General features: G+C 40.2%; 1 protein-coding gene across 12 annotated transcripts in view; it reads right to left on the minus strand.

Annotated features, from left to right (window-relative positions):
* SLC24A2 (solute carrier family 24 member 2) overlaps positions 1-19020 on the minus strand; it is a 227382-nt gene that overhangs the window by 148661 nt on the left and 59701 nt on the right. For 7 of the 12 annotated variants that reach the window (XM_070431740.1, XM_070431744.1, XM_070431741.1 and 4 more), the window contains exon 3: positions 3389-3502. The exons of the other annotated variants lie outside the window; for them this stretch is intronic. In XM_070431740.1, the coding sequence (XP_070287841.1) occupies positions 3389-3502 (114 nt within the window). The remainder of the gene's footprint in view (positions 1-3388; positions 3503-19020) is intronic. 12 annotated transcript variants of the gene reach the window in all.

The following is a 19020-nucleotide window of genomic DNA, read 5'->3' on the forward strand; positions in this document are numbered from 1 at the left end:
CAGTCAACCTTCTATTGTGAAATAGTACATTATGCTTGCAGAATATTTCAGAGGGAATGACAAATACTAGTTTGCCAAAACAACTCCTTCATGCAACAGAAACAGGCCCTGATTGATGGGTTCTGCTAGGGTGATTTATCATCATTTCTCCTGCCCAATCCACCAGCTTTATTGTGCTGTTGACATTTCTCATGCAGTTCTCTCTGGCACACACTAATTGGAACTGGGACCTTAGATAGGGGCCTCTAAAGCTCATTATCCTGCATCATGGATGTGCTTTATGTGAGGTGAGATTCTAACTTTAACAATGCTGACTTGCAGTGATAAATATTTATCCCAAAATGTTTGCTGGGCCTGGAGTAAGCTTCTCAGTGTCTAAAGCAGCACTCATGAAGTGTCATTCAGCGTTCTTCTCCGTACTGGTAGCAGACAGTTGCACACAAAATTTAGGTAGCCCCGTGCAAACACCTGGGCCATTCTGTAAACCCCAATGGGCCAGAATGAATTAAATTAAATTGTGAACGAATACTAGAAGGAAGAAAGATACCAGTTTCCTCTAATAGCAAACCTCTCTTTATAGCTGTTATCCTTCTTATAAGTTTTAACTAAAATGCCAAAGGGAAACACACTTTAATATCACACCCTAAAAGTGGAACAGCTTCCCCTGTGGACAGAGGATGCAGAATACCCTGAAGGAAAGGCCCATTTCCAGGTCACACCGGCACATTATCTGGTGTGACACGGCAGCAGCGTAGGGAGCAGGACACACACAGCAGAAGCAAACACAAATGCACCGTAAGAATGACCCTGGCATCGTTAATTGGGATCAAAGAGATTCATTTAGTTGATCTTAAAATATGTAACTGTTTAAACGAATTTGTACTTATTCTAAGCAGGTGGTGGAAGATATGAAAGGTTTTTGAAAATAGGGCCAAAAGGGAAACCCCAGAAAAAGTAATGGCTTACATCCATTTTCCATTCTTTCTACTTTAGATCTGTATTGATTGGCTGTACTGTCTTGGAGTGAGACGGATTAAAAAACAAAACCGAACCAAACCAAAAACAGCTGTTTCTAAAAATAATGCCGATGAGCTAAGGTTGCAGTAAAGCAAGGAGCCCACAATGAACAGTCAGCTTCACAACCCTCTTTTTTAGTGTGAGGCTGATAGAAAATTCTAGTGCAGGGCATTTGCCACAGGGAGGGGAGCAAATCACGTTAAAGAACAATAAATTAACTACTGAATGTCCACTGTATGCCAGACACCATAGTAAGCCTGCGGTGAAAACACCGAGAGAGAGGAGTTTACAGGCTAGTGGGAAAGATGGATGGACATGAGCCATTACAAAACTGGAGCGTGAGGAACACAGGTGTCCATGCATAGAGTGCAACTGGAGCAAAGGGCGAGGAGTGATTGCCTCGGCTCCTGAAATTGAGAAGGTTCCAGGGAGATGGCATGAATGCTGAGCTGTATTTTGAAGGGCGCAGAGGAGCTGAGCTCACTGTTCTTTTGGAAATGGAAGGGTCCAGAGAAGGTGATGGCCGCTTGGTCTGGTCACATGAAGCCATTCTGATCAAGTGACCTGCATTACACATTCAGCAGCCAGTATCCTGCCTGGAAATTGTGCTCTAAATGTTTTGCTAAATCTGCAAGAAATGCTTTTTATTTTATCATGAAAGATGTGGCCAACCAGAGTTCATTAATTAAACAATGCTTAGTTCATTTTCCCACTTTTACTAATTGGAGGCTTCCAATTAGAGCCTCTGAGTAGCAAGGACCACGGCACAGGATGATGGAAATGTAGCTGAGAGCAAGCAGAACTGGAATTCATACAGACAGGGAAGCTTTCCTGAGGTTAAATGGGGGCATTTAGGAACATTTGGGGGGAGCACACTTAAGAAAGCTGTTTATGATCTGATGCCCAAGACACCAGGGCAATAAGGGCTTCTCACACCGATGTGTTTTCTACTACTTCTTGACAGTTCCTTCCTGTGTCTGACTACTCACCATCTCCCCTTGGAGGGTAGCCCTTAGGATTCTCTGGTTACAGAGAAAAGAAACTTTCTGGCTAATGTGAAGATGGAAATTCATTGGAAAGAGATGGGGGAACTCACTGGGTTAAGAGAAAATCAAGAATAATGTCTAGAAACAATCGGCATTGGTTCTTTCGGGATTCTGGGAAGCAGAAACTGATGGGCAGTCACCCTATGGGGCCAAATCAGATTCAAGGATTTTTCCTTCAGTTTCTGTGTCATTTACTCAAGTTTCCAAAGCCGAGGAGAGAGACTGAATCAACTGGGTGGTTTATACTAAAACAGTGGTACTCAACCTTCTGGCCCTTTAAATACAGTTCCTCATGTTGTGACCCCCATCCATAAAATTATTTTCGTTTCTACTTCATGACTGTAATTTTGCTACTGTTATGAATCGTAATGCAAATATCTGATATGCAGGATGTATTTAGGCGACCCCTGTGAAAAGGTCGTTCAACCCCCAAAGGGGTCTCGACCCACAGGTTGAGAACTGCTGCACTAAAAGAAACTGAGATCTGCCCCATGGAAATTAGGATGCTGCACCAAAGGGAAAAGGAACCCCTCCCCAGTGGGGTCTCCCTCTGGAACCAGGGTAACATCCTTAGAGCAAACCTCCATTCGGGAAGTCCTGATGATGTCTTTTGGCCAGAATGATCAAAACCAAATTTCTGTGATGATCAGGGAGGGACAGCCCACATTTCCTCACACAGTGATAGCTGTATAGGTAGTTGTGGGGAGCAGCACTTTGCAAACCCATACTGTTACTGAGCACATAAGCACTAAAAAACCAAGGAAGGTGAAACCCTGGGTCTATCTGACAGGTGGAGGCAACCATAAACATTTGGGCTCCAGGGTGCTGCGATCCTTACAGACTTGTTGAACATGGGTCCTCCCATTAGGAAAGCCAAATGGTTAGGGGAGCATGTAATAAGAAACCTGGAAAAAATCCATCCCTGAAGACAACAAGATGACAGCATTGCAGAGCTGGGTTCTACCCTGGTTCCACATTGACTCTCTCATGGTAGTCTGGGTGGTTTAACCAGCTCATTCTGCTTTGAGTGTGGGATGAGTAAAATGGGATGGTATTTGCCCATCTGGACATAGATTTTACTTAGATTTATAAGCCATTATGAAACTGCAGGGATTCATGTGGAAGGTGAAATCCATTAGGGTAGCTACATCAGGCAATCGCTTCTGACTTCCTCACACTGGTCACATGCTTCATTCTGAAACAACTGGTCCAAAGTGGCCCAGGCCATGTTTCTCAACTTACCTTGGAGTTTCCAAGGTTTCCATCTCCTGGCTCACTTCCTATTTGGGGTTCCCTTGACCTTTTCATGTGACTTGAAGACTTACCGTATTCTCTGGCTTTGACTGTTGCTCTCTTCTTTGAGTCTGACTCAGGTCCCCACCAGTTGCTACTTTCAGCTGTCTTGCTGAACACCCCAGTTCCAGGACTGTTTTGGAGCCCTGTAATTTGAGTGACAAATGCTCTAGTCAGGAGTCCTGGCCTCAAGAGGACCTGGAAAATGATGAAAAAAGCCCATGCTCCTTAAATGTCAGCCCCGGCAGTGCAGTGGGGAGTCGTCTCTATGCCCCCACGTATGTCTTCATGTGTTTATGCATAAACACTCGGTAGTTTCCAATAATTCTTTCTCTTTTTTTTCTATTTCATTAAACTGCCACGCAATATTTTTGTGCATTTTTGAAAAGCTCTGCAAAGACCGTTTTCAGTGATGGGTGAAATGATTTCTATAAATAACTTGCAAATCAATTTGTTCGGCTTGTAGAAATCTTAATGAAGAAAGGTGCTGTTAAATGTGCAAAATAAAAAATTCCATTTTAGTCTAGAGTATGGAACTAATACTCTATGAAAACAGCCTTGAATTTAGAGTGGGGAAAACCCAGGTATGATCACCCTGGCTTTCTGGTTTACCACCTGTGTGGCTTCAGGCACATCATATAACTGCTCTAGGACCTCGGTCTCTTTTACTGAATAACGAGGGAATCATGTCCCCCTTTGTTGTATTGTAGCAGAACCAAAATGAGGGAACATACAAAAATGTTGCTGATAAGATGCTGGGTCCCTAAGGCAGGCCGATACATTCCTGTTAAATCTGAACTTGAAAGATAATCTAAAAGTGATTGCAAATAGAATGGGGGGGGGGGGGAGAAAAAGAGAGGAGAGTTAAGGAAAGAAGGAAGGAAGGAGAAGTGGGAGGGAGGGAAGGAAGGAGGAGAGCTAAGGAAAGAAGGAAGGAAGGAGGAGAGGGAGGGAGGAAAGGAGGGTGGAAGGAGGGAGGGAAAATAAAGAGTGCCTTAGAAATCATATTTTTAAAACTCAAATGCTTCCTTTTTCTAACACTGTTTTTTGTATATGAGAAGCATCTAAAAAACAAAACTGACTTTTTAGGAGGAACAGAAAAGACAACTTTAGTGCTTATCAGTCTCTCAATGTACTGTTCTATTTTTGGCCTCTAAATGTACTTCACTGGGAGAACACCATGTTTTTAAACCTCTTCATATTGTAGATATAAAAAAGGTAAGAGTGAAGGCATTTAAAGGCAATGCTTTCATCTATTGATTACTTGTCCCTGGTTTTAGATAGGGCCACCAATGACTAGAAAGGAAATAATCACATTTGTAGTAAAATTGTTAATAAAAAATGAATAAGCTAATAAATAGTTATGGTTCACTCACTATGGGTCAGATCCTGTGCCACAGGGTTTAATTCAAACATAGACAGACACATGGATAGATACATAGATGCTTACCATGAGAGATCAACACTTTCATGAATGTCACTTCATTTACTTTCATAAAGGCCCTAGGAGTTGATGGTATCTCCATTTTATACACAGAGACATGAATTGTAAGAGCTTTTGTGGTTAAGTGACCAGGCTAAAAGTCAAATGGCTGACAAGTATGTGTTTTTCAGATCTGCTAACTGATGGGTAGAGCTTGAAAAATGAGAGGATTTGGTAATTGTAAAGTTTAGTCACTAATCAACATTCATTTAGCAGTGTTTTACTGCGCACCTTCTATGTGCTGGGCATTTTGCTAGGTGCTTGGGAGACTACATGAAGAATACAAAGTTCTACTTCATACAGCTTACAGCCTAGTGGAGGCAAGAGACAATAAATATAGCAAGTATGATAGTGACATATAATGGCAAGTGCTAGGAAGAAAAATAAAGCAGGTTGAGCCAATAGAATAATTAGAAGGATAAGAAATTACTCCATTGAAGTCACAAAATCCATAAAGCATCTTTTTCCTTACAATTCAGAAAGGAAACCATGTCTTATCTTTTACTACTGGCATATTTTAACTATAGAGAAACTAAAACATGTAATTAAAAGAATAAAGAGAAGCCCTCACCAGTGTGGCTCGGTTGGACTACCTATATTATTACTAACTTAATGTTTTTTAAAAGTGGATTCACTTTTCCTTCATTTAAATACCTCATTGATGGTTCTAGGTAATAAATTAAGAGAAATCATGGGTTTAGTATACAAGTTATATGCTTTTAATAGTATATGTCAAAGTCAGTATATAATCACTAAAAATGTTTGTTGTACCACCTAAAATCTTTTCAAGTGCCACAGTGGTATTTATGCCACTCACTGCAAAATACCAGGATACAGAACAAGTACTGGACTTCAAGTCAGAAACCCCACATGTGAGGATAAAAGTTCCTCCCCTGAGAATTACCCAGGGAGCCTGCGCTTAGGGCTACTTCCACACCCCCTCCTAGGTCCCTCCCCTCTGCTCGGACCAAGTCTTAGCTTGACACTCCAAGGGACGGTGGGTCTGCAGGTAAGTACTGGAATTAGGAAGCTGAGCAAAACAGTCAACTGCGGGCCTGTTGCAAGAGGTACGGGCACTATTATTACCTCCTGGCCCCAGAAAGGAATGAAAAACGACCAAGGAGTTCACTGCATTTTCCCATCTCTAAAAGCAGTGGCTACCTTAGGACAAACTTAGGTCATAAATGAATGGTAATTATGTACACATAATTAAAAGTATATTTTTAAAATTCTTTCCAGGCTTCATGGAAAATCCTATTAATCAGAAACAAGTCACTTATCTCTAAAAAGTCGTAAAAGAGTTGAAACCTGAACCTTGAAAATAGACTTTGAAAGGCAGATTTCAAGAATGTTTTTTCCCTTCTGAACATTACAGACACTAACAATGGCCTACTAGATTTTCTTTGAGTCATGCTTGAAAAGTCGGACTGTAATTTAATACTATTTGATGGTAAACTACAATACTGCATGAGGAGACTGAAGCCACCTTATTGACTTTTTTTATTCTTAATCTTCACCAAGGATATGTTTTGATTGCTTTTTAGAGAGAGAAAGGGACAGGAAGAGAGAAACATCAATATGAGAGAGAAACATCAATCAGTTGCCTCCCATTCCCTCCCGAGCCAGGGATAAAACCTGAAATGTCAAAAGTATTATAATAGGTCCCAATAAATTACATGCCATGTCCAGCTATTTTATACTAAATGCTGTGTAGGCTACATATGGGGAAAATTATGAATACACTGAGGGGCCAGATTATTATGACCAGCCAGATTATTATGACCACCACATCAGTACTTCATTGACACTTCCAAAAATGCTGAATATTGAAAACTTCCTAAGCAAATACCCTTAAGGTTTTATTATTATTATTTGCATAACTAATTCACTTCATTGTACTGATGGGGTGGTCATAATAATCTGGCCACACAGTATATTTTGGGCATTTAACAGTTGTAGTCCAAAATTGAAATGCTAAGAAATTTAAAAACATGTTTATCAATGTTTTAAGGTCTCATCAGTGAATTAAGTCCCTCAGATAAGTGGTTGTATCAAAGGCTTTTAAAATTGTAATAACTTCTGCAATTATATAACAAATGCCTTATTTCTTTGGCACTAATTTCTTCTAACTAGACAAATCAGTTGGGAATTGAGAAAAGCATGAGAAGTCTGTCATTTTAATTACATAACTAAATGATACATGAAAAGTTATGAATGGATTTGTTTAATTTCCTTACATTTTAGAAATACTGCAGATTGTATACCAAGTAGTGAAACTTTAAAAACATGCATATTTAGTAGGTGGAAATAAACATGTTCATTTTTTAGGGGAAAAAAGGTCTTCAAAGAATGCAATTTATGCTTTCCAGTTTTCATTGGCTTCATAAGTACTCACTACATTGTAAGGTATAAAAATATCAAATCACTATATTGTATACCTGAAACTAATATAACTAATAAAGTATTGTACACCAACTATACTTAAATTAAAATTAAAAAATAAATTAGCTTTGGAAGTGGAAACAATAACTCCATTCTTTTGATATGGTTACAAAGTTCATCTGAAAAATAAATTTGTAATCAAATCACGGTTTCATACTTCTTCTAAAAGTGAAAAATCTATCCTTCTTTATTAATAAACATGAAGGCCATGACCAATAATACAACAAAGCAAAGCATAGAGGAATAAAAATGTTTTAATATGGAAAATTTTTATCAAATTAAATTTACCTGGCTAGTTGTTTACATTTATTCTAGCAAGTGCGACTAAGGCGAGGATGCTAACATAGATATGTTTGCAAAAATAAAACAGTAACCAAGAAGAGGACCTCTCGGGTGATCTCATCCAGCTCTAATTTTCCATTCACCCATCCCTTGATCATTAATGATTTCCTTCCTTCCTTCCTTCCTCATAGATAGTTCCTTTGGGCCACACACTCTGCTAGACTCTGAGAATAGGCAGAGGAACAAAATGAAATGGGCTCCAACCACAGTCCATCAGCACGAAAAGTGGGAGGGAACTGTACGCCCGAGTCTCTAAATCACATGGAATTGGCCACCTTCTGTGGGGCGGGAAAGGAGTCCTCCCGGTGACATGCACCCATGCACATAGAGGCCTTTTGTATGGAAGCTACAGCGTTTCTCTAGCACTTAGTTCACTCAGCATGTGGCGACACGTTTCCATTCATTTATAGCTGAAGGCATGGAGGCACAGAGAGGTGACCTAACTTGTTGAAAGTCACAGAGCAAGTTAGAAATCTGAAATAAGAACCTGTTCTATTGCAATGGTTTAAGCGAATGTATCGAGAATCTGCCAGGTATTTGGCTCAGAGCCTGGAACTGGGAATAAGAAAGATGAATAACACTCCATTCCTGTCTGGAGGTGCTGACACTCTCATGCTGGCACATGGCTTGATATAGGAGTTTGGGGAGTTATTTTAATATTTGATCATCTTCTACCTCCTGCTGGGTCTCTGAGGACTGTGGCAGAACAGAAACAAACCTGGTACTGTGTGTGGATCAGAACATCTGATCAAGTACACAGGGGGAAGCAAGTTCAACTTGGCTGCCATCTGTAAAATGCAAACGAAAAGACATTTTTTGCAGCTATCAATCTTGCAGAAGTTTTAAAATAACAACACTCCAGGTGGAGAAATTGGCCCTTTCATGTACTGCTTTTGGATATGTAAATTTTATGTTTAGATTCCCAAATTGCAGCATGATGAGTAATAGTTTACAACCAGGAATGATATCTGTGTTCAACAGTAAGTAAATGTGTAACTAAGTTAAGGTTATGTTCATGTGATATTAGGTTATATAAGGCAGTTTTTAAAGATTACCTAATGACCTGGGGAACTATCATCATCAAATGCTAATGAGAAAACAGGATATTACTATAAACTATAGCCAGCATAATCTTACTTTTCTAAAAATATAATACACATACATATCTCTAATACATGAATCAAAATAATACCTGTCATTATTTTTTGGGGGGGGTGATATTACAGGTGATTTTTATTTTTTTCTTTTCCATGTTGTCCAAATGTTCTTTAAGCCGATTCCATTACTTTAATAATTAAGAAAAAACACAATGTCTTAGTTTTTTTCTGATGAGATTGAGTCTCTGAAATGAATTGCTTGCTACCAACTGGGTTCAGTCTGCATGACTCAGCCCCTTCTGGTCTGGACACAACAGACTAGAAAGGCCACGAGACCGGAGCCTCATGATTCAGACCTGCTTCACTGCTTACTGGCTGAACCGCTTTGGGACAAACAGGTCTGAGCCTTTGCAATTTTACCCATTAAATATGCCTCACAGATGAAGTTTAGAGAGGGCATAAGAAAAATGCTTTGAAAAGCACCATATAAATGTAAGTTATGTCGTGCATGAGATAAATAAGACAGACTACAGATGCTAGAATCAGATTGAGGTTCAAATCCCAAATGAACACTTCTTAATTTTATTATATCAATCAAATTATGTAATGTCTTTGAACCCAGCCTCATCGATTACAAAGTGCAGATACTAACACCTTCTTCAGAGCATCAATGGGAACCAAGCACCTGTGCAGTGCTCAGTGTAGGTTAGTTTCCTTCCTTTCTTAGGCTCTGCCCCGCCCTTACTATGAAATAAGGATAAAAATACTCCAGCAGCAGCACTTCCTGTTTTCAGTTAAAAGCCTATTTATTTTTGATATGTTTAAGATGTATAAACTCTTTTTTTTTTTTCCATTTCTCTACCCTTTATGGTTTGGACCCATAGGTAGCACAAAGCATAACTTGGGAAAATCAGTGTGAGGATTGTGGACAAATTTTAAGGGAATCATTTGAGCCCACAGCCTGCTATACAAAGGCTCGGAAGCTTTTGCACTTCCCACTAGGGCAGGCGGAGCAGGAAGGGGGGACGCGTCCTTGCTTTGGTGCACGGAAGTTATTTCCGATATCAGGTCTCCTTAGATTCTGGGTTCATCTAAATATATGTGTGACGTTCCGCAAATGTGCAGAACTCAGTTTCTCAGGCTCCTGTCAATTGACAACCTCACATCTTCAATGTTTCCTTTAATTAACCTTCTCCATTTTCAAATCAATTTTCTCACTTCCTCATGGTGTTGCTGCTATTCTGAGGAATGCAGACCTAAGGGATCTATATTTCAAGGCTCCAAAGATTCATATGTCAAGCCTGGAACTCTGTAAACAATAGATACCTAAGCACATCTGCTCTCCCTCCTGCAGGCCCACATTTACAGTTCAAGGATCAAGATGAAAGTATCAGGGGATCCAGCCTTGGGTTTTATTATTTTGACCTCTGGGCTCCCTTTTGTAAAGGTCTTTCCTTATGGAACCATTGAAGATGTTTGAGAAAGGGAGAAACCCACTTCAGGCTCTCCCTGTTCTGGGAAGATTAATCTGTAAGGTTCTGGGAGGTTGATTGGCAGGGTTGGTCCAAAGGGGAGATGATAGTGGGGGCAGATCAGATAGGAAGAGCAGGTGAAGGACACATTGTGGCAGGTTCTGTTGGTGCCCCGTCCATGTCCCTGAAGTTTTAGCTCTGGCTGACTTCTGACTGCTAGCGTGTATCTCCCTTCATCTGACAGCTGAAGAATTGACAGCCCACACCCAGCAGCCCTCAGCCAATGACTCATAGGCAATATATAAACACCCCGGCTCGCTTGCCCTTTGGGTGGAGGAACTCTGAGTTGTGCTTTATTCATTTCCTAATGCTGCTATAAAAAAAGCTTAAAGGCTTAAAGCACATAAATTTATCTAACAGTTTCGGAAGTCAGGACTCCAAAATGGGTATAATCGAGGTGTTATTAGAGCCGTGTTATTTCTGGAGATGCTAGGGGGAGAATCTATTTCCTTGCCTTTCCATCTCCTAGATGCTGCTCCCACTCCTTGGCTCTTGGCTCCTTCCTCCATCTTCAAAGTCGGCAGCTTAGCACCTTCAGATCTCTCTCTGACTCTGACCCTGCTGCCTCCCTCTTGAGATTACTTTGGGTCCCTTGGATAATCCAGGATGTCTTCCCAACTCAAGACCCTTAATGTAGTCATATCTGTAGAGTCACCACATTTACCAACACATTCACAGGTTCTGTGGATTAGGACATGGCTCTTTTGGGGGGAGGGGTTGCCATTATTTAGGCTACCACATGTGTGTTTTACACCATCTCCCAGAGTTCTAAGGAATGAGTTCTAGGCCACTATGGGAGGATGATAGCCATGGAGAGTCAGAAGAGAACCTGAGTTTGAGGAGGTGATATTGAGTTCTGTTTCAGTAGAGGTGACATTAGGACAACAAAGTGACAATGTTAGTAAAGGAGTAGAAAGTCTCCTATGAGACAAAGGCTTGAAGACAACATGGAAAACGTTCTGCTTAGAACTTTTTTTGATAATAACAACCTGTCAATGAAAGAAACAAGAGATCCAAAGGGCATTTGCCATCATTTGAGGTAAGAGAATAACTTCCTCTCCAGAGGAGGACTGTAAACCCCAGAGGGGCCTGAAATGTCTAAACATGAGCTCACACTTTCCCTTTCAGAAACGTTTTCCACCTTGTAGTATTTCTATACCCCTGGCAGGCACTGTTCTAAACACATTTTTTAAAAACACACGCATGAAATCCTTGTTATAAGTATATAAGGACTGTTATTCTTCCCATTTTATAACTGGGCCAAAGATCAGAGACATTAAATAACTGCCCAAGATCCTATGGATAATGGTAGAATCAGGATTTGGAACTAAACTGGTTCAACTCCAGGGCCTTAGATTTTAATCACCTCATTCTCCTGCTTTGGTTTTGATTATAAAGAGAAGAGGAATTCAAGAAGTGATTTATAGAGGAGTGAGTACCCAGCAGCTAGCAACAGCAGCAAGCCACCACCTGAAGAGTAAAGGGAGAAATGAGGTTATAAGAGTCTAATAGGAGCTGTAGCCATGCAAGAGGGGCTGCTCACCAGGAGCTGTAGTGATGCCCAACCTCTCTCTCCTCCCATCCGCCTGCCTTCTGTCATGGGCCCAATTCAACTGGAAGCAAGAAGGCAAAGAGCCCTGGTTACTTAGTCTACAACAGTGGTTCTCAACCTTCCTAATGCCTCGACCTTTAATACAGTTCCTCATGTTGTGGTGACCCCCAACCATAAAATTATTTTCGTTGCTACTTCATAACTGTAATTTTGCTACTGTTATGAATCGTAATGTAAATGTCTGATATGCGGGATGTATTTTCATTGTTACAAATTGAACACAGTTAAAGCATAGTGATTAATCACAAAAAACAATATGTAATTATATATGTGTTTTCCGATGGTCTTAGGCGACCCCTGTGAAAGGGTCGTTCGACCCCCAAAGGAGTCTCGACCCACAGGTTGAGAAAAACTGGTCTACAAGGTTCAACATCCTCAGGGACAGAGAAGAGCAGAAAGTGTACTGAGTGTAGGGAGAGATGCAAATGGAGAAAAAAAATACACTGTAAAAGACTCCATTCCATTCATTTTTATCAGGCTTTTAGTCCATAAGCAATTGTAATAATAATATTTAACAAGACTCAAACATGTAAATATGTTATGACTTAAAAGGAGCCACTAAGATATTCTGTTCATTAAAAATTGAAATTCTTAAAAAAAAAAAAGAAGTGAATTGGTCAGCATCCTTCTAATCAAAGACTCATTCCCCTTTGCTCTCTTAAAACCAAACACATCAGGGCTCATCTTAATCTCATCTAACTTAATTAAATGCCACTATTTAATTTAATATCACCTAATTTAATCCAGCTATTGCACAATCCAAGTCTAGAAACACTGAATCAAACCATTTAATACTCAGATCAACAAGAAGATGTAGTGTTCCAGAAGCATGTCCTGGATGGGTATTAATGACAAAATTACAAGACGTCTACAGAGTGAGCATCTTTTGTTTTTCATTTTGGCAATAAATAACCCTATGATCTTAGTCGAATCATTAAGCTCTCTGTGACTGATTATAAGTCTTTATCTACAGCAGAGGTGGGGAACCTATTTTCTGCCAAGGGCCATTTGGATATTTAAAACATCACTCACGGGCCATACAAAACTATCAACTTAAAAATTAGCCTGCTATATTTGGTCAAGCATTTAATTAACTCACCCCTAATTCTTTGGCAGGGCCAGACCCAATGATTTTGCAGGCCTTATATGGGCCATGGGCCAGACAGCCCCATCCCTGATAGAGGGAGAATTAATAATACTTGCCCCCTCTTTGAGAGATGTCATCGAAGTTAATTGAAAAATGTGATGTGACCTTTTTGTGAGTTCTAATACAATAGTAGTAATTATGTTAATCCAGAACATAGTAAACCTTTTGTTTTTCCATAAATGCAGGATTTTGCCAAATCTTTCCCGGCAAAGTATCCTCTGTACAATAGCTACTCTTCAAATACCGTTTTTGGTAATAAAGAGAAAGGCCTTGTTGCCAAGTAACATACTGTCTGTTTGCACCCAGGTGTAACTGGTGTATGTTGAGCCATCCCAGTTACTTTGATCAATTCCCTTACTACCATTATATCCAACTTCTTTATCAGAAACAAACTCTCTTCTTTGTGTCCTTTGGATGTGTAAGCTGAAACAGTGGATAGTTGTTTGTCAGGAAAACAGAATGTTGGCTTTTTCAGTCAGTTTTAAATCACAGTTGTGTGGTGTTTCTTGAGAATCTATTATGTCTAGGGCTCTGTTGGAGAACAACCCACACCATAGCTAACATAACAACAGATATCTATATACGTATTGCTACGCAGTTGGAAGGGGGCTTCCCATAGGTAGAAATTGCCCAACCTTCAGTCATTTTTATAACATCAGCATGATATTTTGCCATATTTTCATGACTTATGCTCTATTATTTACCAACCATTTGACTTTAAATTGACTTGCCTTTTTTAAAAACTTAAATGTTACTTAAAAAGTGGGCTTCATATCACCCCTATAACTAGAGAACCAACATTGCTTAACATAAATAGGAAGCATAAATGCGATAAGAACTAACACTGTTTAATTCCTGTCAGATGCTGCTGTCTGGAAAAGGTCCTTGAGCCCCAGATATGCTCTTTCTTTTTTATTTTTTGAATTTTAAAATACAGTGGGGCCTTGACTTACGAGTGTCCAGACTAACGAGTTTTTCGAGATACGAGCCGTCTCTCAGCCAATTTTTTGCTTTGAGTTGCGAGCTAAAATTCGGGTTACGAGCCAGCTTCAGATACCCCACCGCTAGTTGGCGCAGTGAACGTCACAGTGAATGCCACAACATCAGCCCAGCATCACGTGTCTCACTCGTTCACTTTTTGATTTGACATACGAGTAATTTGAGTTACGAGCTCCATCACGGAACGAATTCAACTCGTAAGTCAAGGCCCCACTGTATTTTTGTTGATTTCAGAGAGGGAGAGGGAAGGAGAGAAGGAAACATCAATGATGAGAAATAATCATCAATGGGTTGCCTCTTGCACACCCCCTACTGGGGATCGAGCCCAAAACCTGGGCTTATATCCTGATGAGGAATTGCACTGTTTATAGGTCAATGCTCAAGCACTGAGCAACATTGGCCAGGCAGATATGCTCTTTCTGGTGAGGGGTAGGCTGAGTGAAAGAATGTGACTTGCATTGATGAGGCAGAGTTTATAGAGACAGATAAGCCCTAAATTGAAACTCTTTAGTGTAATTCACTAAAGTAATTCTTAGATGTTGGGAAAAAAAATTATGGTTTATAGTCTTAATTTGCACAACATCCTCGTTAAGTGATTTGGTAGTTAAGCACCATAGATATTATTACCGTTTTACAGATGACAAAACTAGGGCTCAGAGAGGTTACATGACTCGCTCTTTGATTACACAGATGGTAAATGACAGAGCTGGGCCTCAAACACAGGCCTTCTCATTGCAGGTCATGTGTTCCTTCCACCACACCAAATCTTTCTCTGGTGTAAACTGCCATGAGAGGTGCTGCAGAGGACCCGGATGCAGTGCACTGAAGATCCATTCCCTAGGGCAGTGCCAAGTGATACGTTTAAATGGCATCAAGAGAAAGTAAATAAGTATGCTTTGAGATATTTGGCGCAGAGGATAATGGTGAAAATATTAAGCAAACAAGCCCACTTTAAGTTGGACAGTTAGGGAAGACTTTTTGGAGTGACATTAGAACTGCATATTAAGGGTGGACAAAATGACATGAAGAGAAGATAGAGCCCTAGTCGGTTTGGCTCAGTGAATAGAGCGTCGGCCTGCCGACTGAAGGGTCCTGGGTTCGATTCCAGTCAAGGACATGTACCTTGGTTGTGGGCACATCCCCAGTAGGGGGTATGCAGGAGGCAGCTGATCGATGTTTCTCTCTCATTGATGTTTCTAACTCTCTATCCCTCTTCCTTCCTCTCTGTAAAAAATCAATAATATATATATATTTTTTTTAAAAAAGAGAAGATAGAGGGAAGGCACTTCAAATAATAAGAACAGTGTGATCACAATTACCAAAGTTATCAAAGAAAGCTGTGTCCTGGTTCACTGCTGATGGGGAAATGCAGACGACAGGAAGTGCCACGCCTACACTTTAGTCTTATGTTTTCTGAGGTGGAATTCATTACTGTTTTGGATTCTTTAAAAAGAAATGATTTCCCTTAAAAGGATGTATGCTCCAGCAAACTACTTACAGGGTATTTTTTCCTAAGGAAGTAATGATGGATGTGTGCTAATATTTATTCAGATGTGCCTCACACTTACAGGAAATTGGAAATAACACTGATGTTTGACAACATGGTGCTTAATCACATAAACTTCAATACATTGACCCTGGGGACACAACAGTCTTCAGAAAGTATGTCAACCTCTGCAACTGAAATATGGTCCATCACCTTCACCTGAAACTTGTTAAAATGCAGCATCTGATTCAGTAGCTCTGGAGCCAGGTCTGAGATTCGGCATTTCTAACAAGTTCCCCAGTGATTCACAAGCCTTAAAGCTAGAGACGCCCCGAGGCGATGATTAGCGGCATGGGAAGGTATCTGTAGGCGCGCTCTCCCTCTGGGGAGGAGCCCCACCATTCCCATTCCCCCCTTCTCCCCCGACTCCTTCCCCCACACAAAAAAGAAGATATTTGCAGTTAAATGGCAATTAAACAGGCTGATTTCACAAGAATTATTTTCTGTATGATATTACATTGGTAAAGATTTAAAAATATGTATAAATTCATACATATGAGAGAATGAGAGAGGCAGATATAGAGAGAAAGAGAGAGACAGCAAGACAGTAAGAGAGACAGATAACATTATATACCAAAATCCCAACCGTGGTGGAGTTAAAGGAGATTAAAACTTTCTTCTGTGTTTGCTTACCTGTATTTTCTGCTGTAACCACGACTCTTGAAAAAAAAAAAATAAAAGTAATAAAACTATATTCCTCATTCCTTTTATGTTTTCACTGAGTTCTTTCTAGGAAAATAAACATGAGCCAACAGGCTGAAGTGGAAGAAAACAACCCACAGGAATTGAATCAGTGTAATAAGGTTTCAATGGTGGGAACACCACATTTAAAGAGCGTGCATATTCAGGTGATTGGAAACTAAAATAGTTAGGGTATGAATCTGGGGTAGAGGGTGGGGGCGTGGAAAGAACGGAAGTGACACTGGAGAGGTCGGCAGAGCCCAGTCATGAATGGCCCTGAAAGCCATGCAGAGGAAGTCTAACTTACCCAGAGGGCAATGTGAGTTCTCAGACTCGGTATGTTCTGCTCGGAGTTTTAGGAAGAATGCTCTGGCCACAGCATGGAGGAAGGCATGGAAGCAAGACAGGAGGACTAGAGAGCAGCTAAGAGGCTGCTGCATTAACGCAGTGAGAGATAATCCCAGTTTGAACAAGGCCAATGTCAGTGCAAACGGATGATTGCAAAAGGAGTGAGATTGGTGATAAACTGAAAGTGGGGGATGATGGAAGAGACACTGAAAATATACATAACAAATGCTTATTTCCTTCTTGTCCTCCGCATGGAGACCTAAGGTCAGTCACTTCAGGCCACGATTAACTAAGTGGCAGTGAGAGAAATATTTCTGGACACAAAATACCTGGCTCTCCTTGCAAAGCAATTGTTTCAAATGTGTAGAAGAGGCCAGCAGTCCTCAAAGTGGAGTTTAGGGATCCTTGAGGGTCGGTGCATTTCCATGCAGGGTGTTGTGAGGTCAACACTGCTTTCACAATAAAACTAAGACAGTAGTTGCCTTTTCTGCTTTCATTCCTTCAAAGCATATTCTGGCATTTTCCAGAGACTACATGTTGACAATGATGCCACTGCTCTGATGGCTAATGTCATATGCACGCGGATTTTTCTCGGGTTTTAATTTTTTCCCTCACTTTTAATTTCAAGTATGGTAAATAGGGGAAAATATAACCCACATAAACGAACGCTCTTTAGGGTTCTCAATAATTTCTAAGTCTGTAAAGGCGACCTGACACCACAAAATTTGAAAGCTACTGCCATAAGCACTTAGAGAAGATTTTAAAGGCATCCACTACCAAGATCTCAGCAAATTTATGAGTGAGGGTAAACTCTACTGACTGAGGAAACTAATTAACGTTTTTCATCCTTTAAACTGGAGCTATATTGCTTGTACAATATAAGGGTAATGCCTGGAATTTAAGCGTGGCATCTAACTAAAGAAACCAAAGCACATAACATACAGTGTACTAAGTAGAAATGTGAAATCTACATCTGCGATTTGGTAGGGACTTTGTCCTTTCAACTTGTTTTTAAAGTTAGAAAACAGAGTTGCTGAGTAATACTCAGAACTGAGAACAAGATCTCGGGTGTGTGGGCAGAAAAGCGAAGCAGAAGCTGCAGTGTGGGCAGGTGGAAAATTGTACAGTGAGGAGGACTCAGAACCGGGAGCTCCAAAATCAAGTTTCCACCCTTGAAAGGACTTTGGGACCGTTCCTTGAAATAACTGAGGAAAATGGGCTGGTTAATGAAGCATAAATCTGGCAGTCACCTGCTCATCATCTGCAGAGTCCAGGGGACAGTACGGGAACCTTTGCTGTGTCCCTGAATGACACCATGGCATCTGTCCTCCTGAGAAGTCACGAAATGTCTTAGCAGGAAGAGCCTGAGGAAGGTCAGGATAAGAGCAACACAGAAAACTGTCCCAGAGGCTGAGGGGGTTAAAGCTCTTGACTGCAGACCAGGATTCCATATGGTTCCTGGGAAGATGGAGAGATCTCTAAGTGCTCATGCAAAATCATCTCCCAGATAAATAAAATAGGAAGAAAAAAAAGGTGTAGTACAGAGTGTATAATATGGTCTCATTCGTGAAAAAAGGGGTAGGAGCTGCCCTAGCTGGTTTGGCTCAGTGGATAGAGTGTCGACCTGAGGACTGAAGGGTCCCGGGTATGGTTCCAGTCAAGGGCATATGCACAGGTTGTGGGCTTGATCCCCAGTAGGGCACATGCAGAAGGCAGCTGATTAATGATTCTCTCTCATCATTGATGTTTCTGCCTCTGTTTCCCTCTCCTGTCCTCTCTGAAATCAATAAAAAATATGTATTAAAAAAAAGGGTGGGAGTCTATTCACATAAAAATGCATGTACCACCTTAGACTATTGATGGAAGAATCCATCTAACAGTGTCCTCGTGGGAAGGGACATTGGGGGACTGAGGATCTGGGGTGGGGAGACTTTTTTTTCACTGTGATCATTTTTGTACTGTTTTAATTTTTTAACCATGTAAAGTTTTTTAAGTAAGAAAGAGCTACAATGAAAACAAAGAATCTGAATATAAAAGAGTAGGATTCATTAGTGGCTAAATCTAAGACAAAGAAGTGCTCATGACTGAAATACATGAAACTCCATGTAAAACTGAAACCTGTCCCTGAAGTTTTTGAAAAAGATTGATTCAAGATTTCTTTTACTTAAAAAAAAATAAGTTAAATAGAACTCTATTTAGTAAGTAAAACATCTCATCAACTTATCCTTAAAAGTTGCTTTGGGAAGGATTCAGATAAATTCATGAATTACTTTGGATCTATTTATACCTCTAAATTTTTGGCCGTTTGTCTAAAAGCAATAGCATTTGAATATAACTCTCCTCAGAGGTGAATGGTTTTCAAATACTTTATATTATATAAAGTAAATTTTTAAAAATGTTCTCTGATTATAAAAATAATTCATGTTTCATTATAT

This window comes from Myotis yumanensis, unplaced genomic scaffold (genome assembly GCF_028538775.1).
Source record: "Myotis yumanensis isolate MYYU_CA2020_CCGP unplaced genomic scaffold, mMyoYum1.0.hap1 SCAF_12, whole genome shotgun sequence".
NCBI classification, from domain to species: domain Eukaryota; kingdom Metazoa; phylum Chordata; class Mammalia; order Chiroptera; family Vespertilionidae; genus Myotis; species Myotis yumanensis.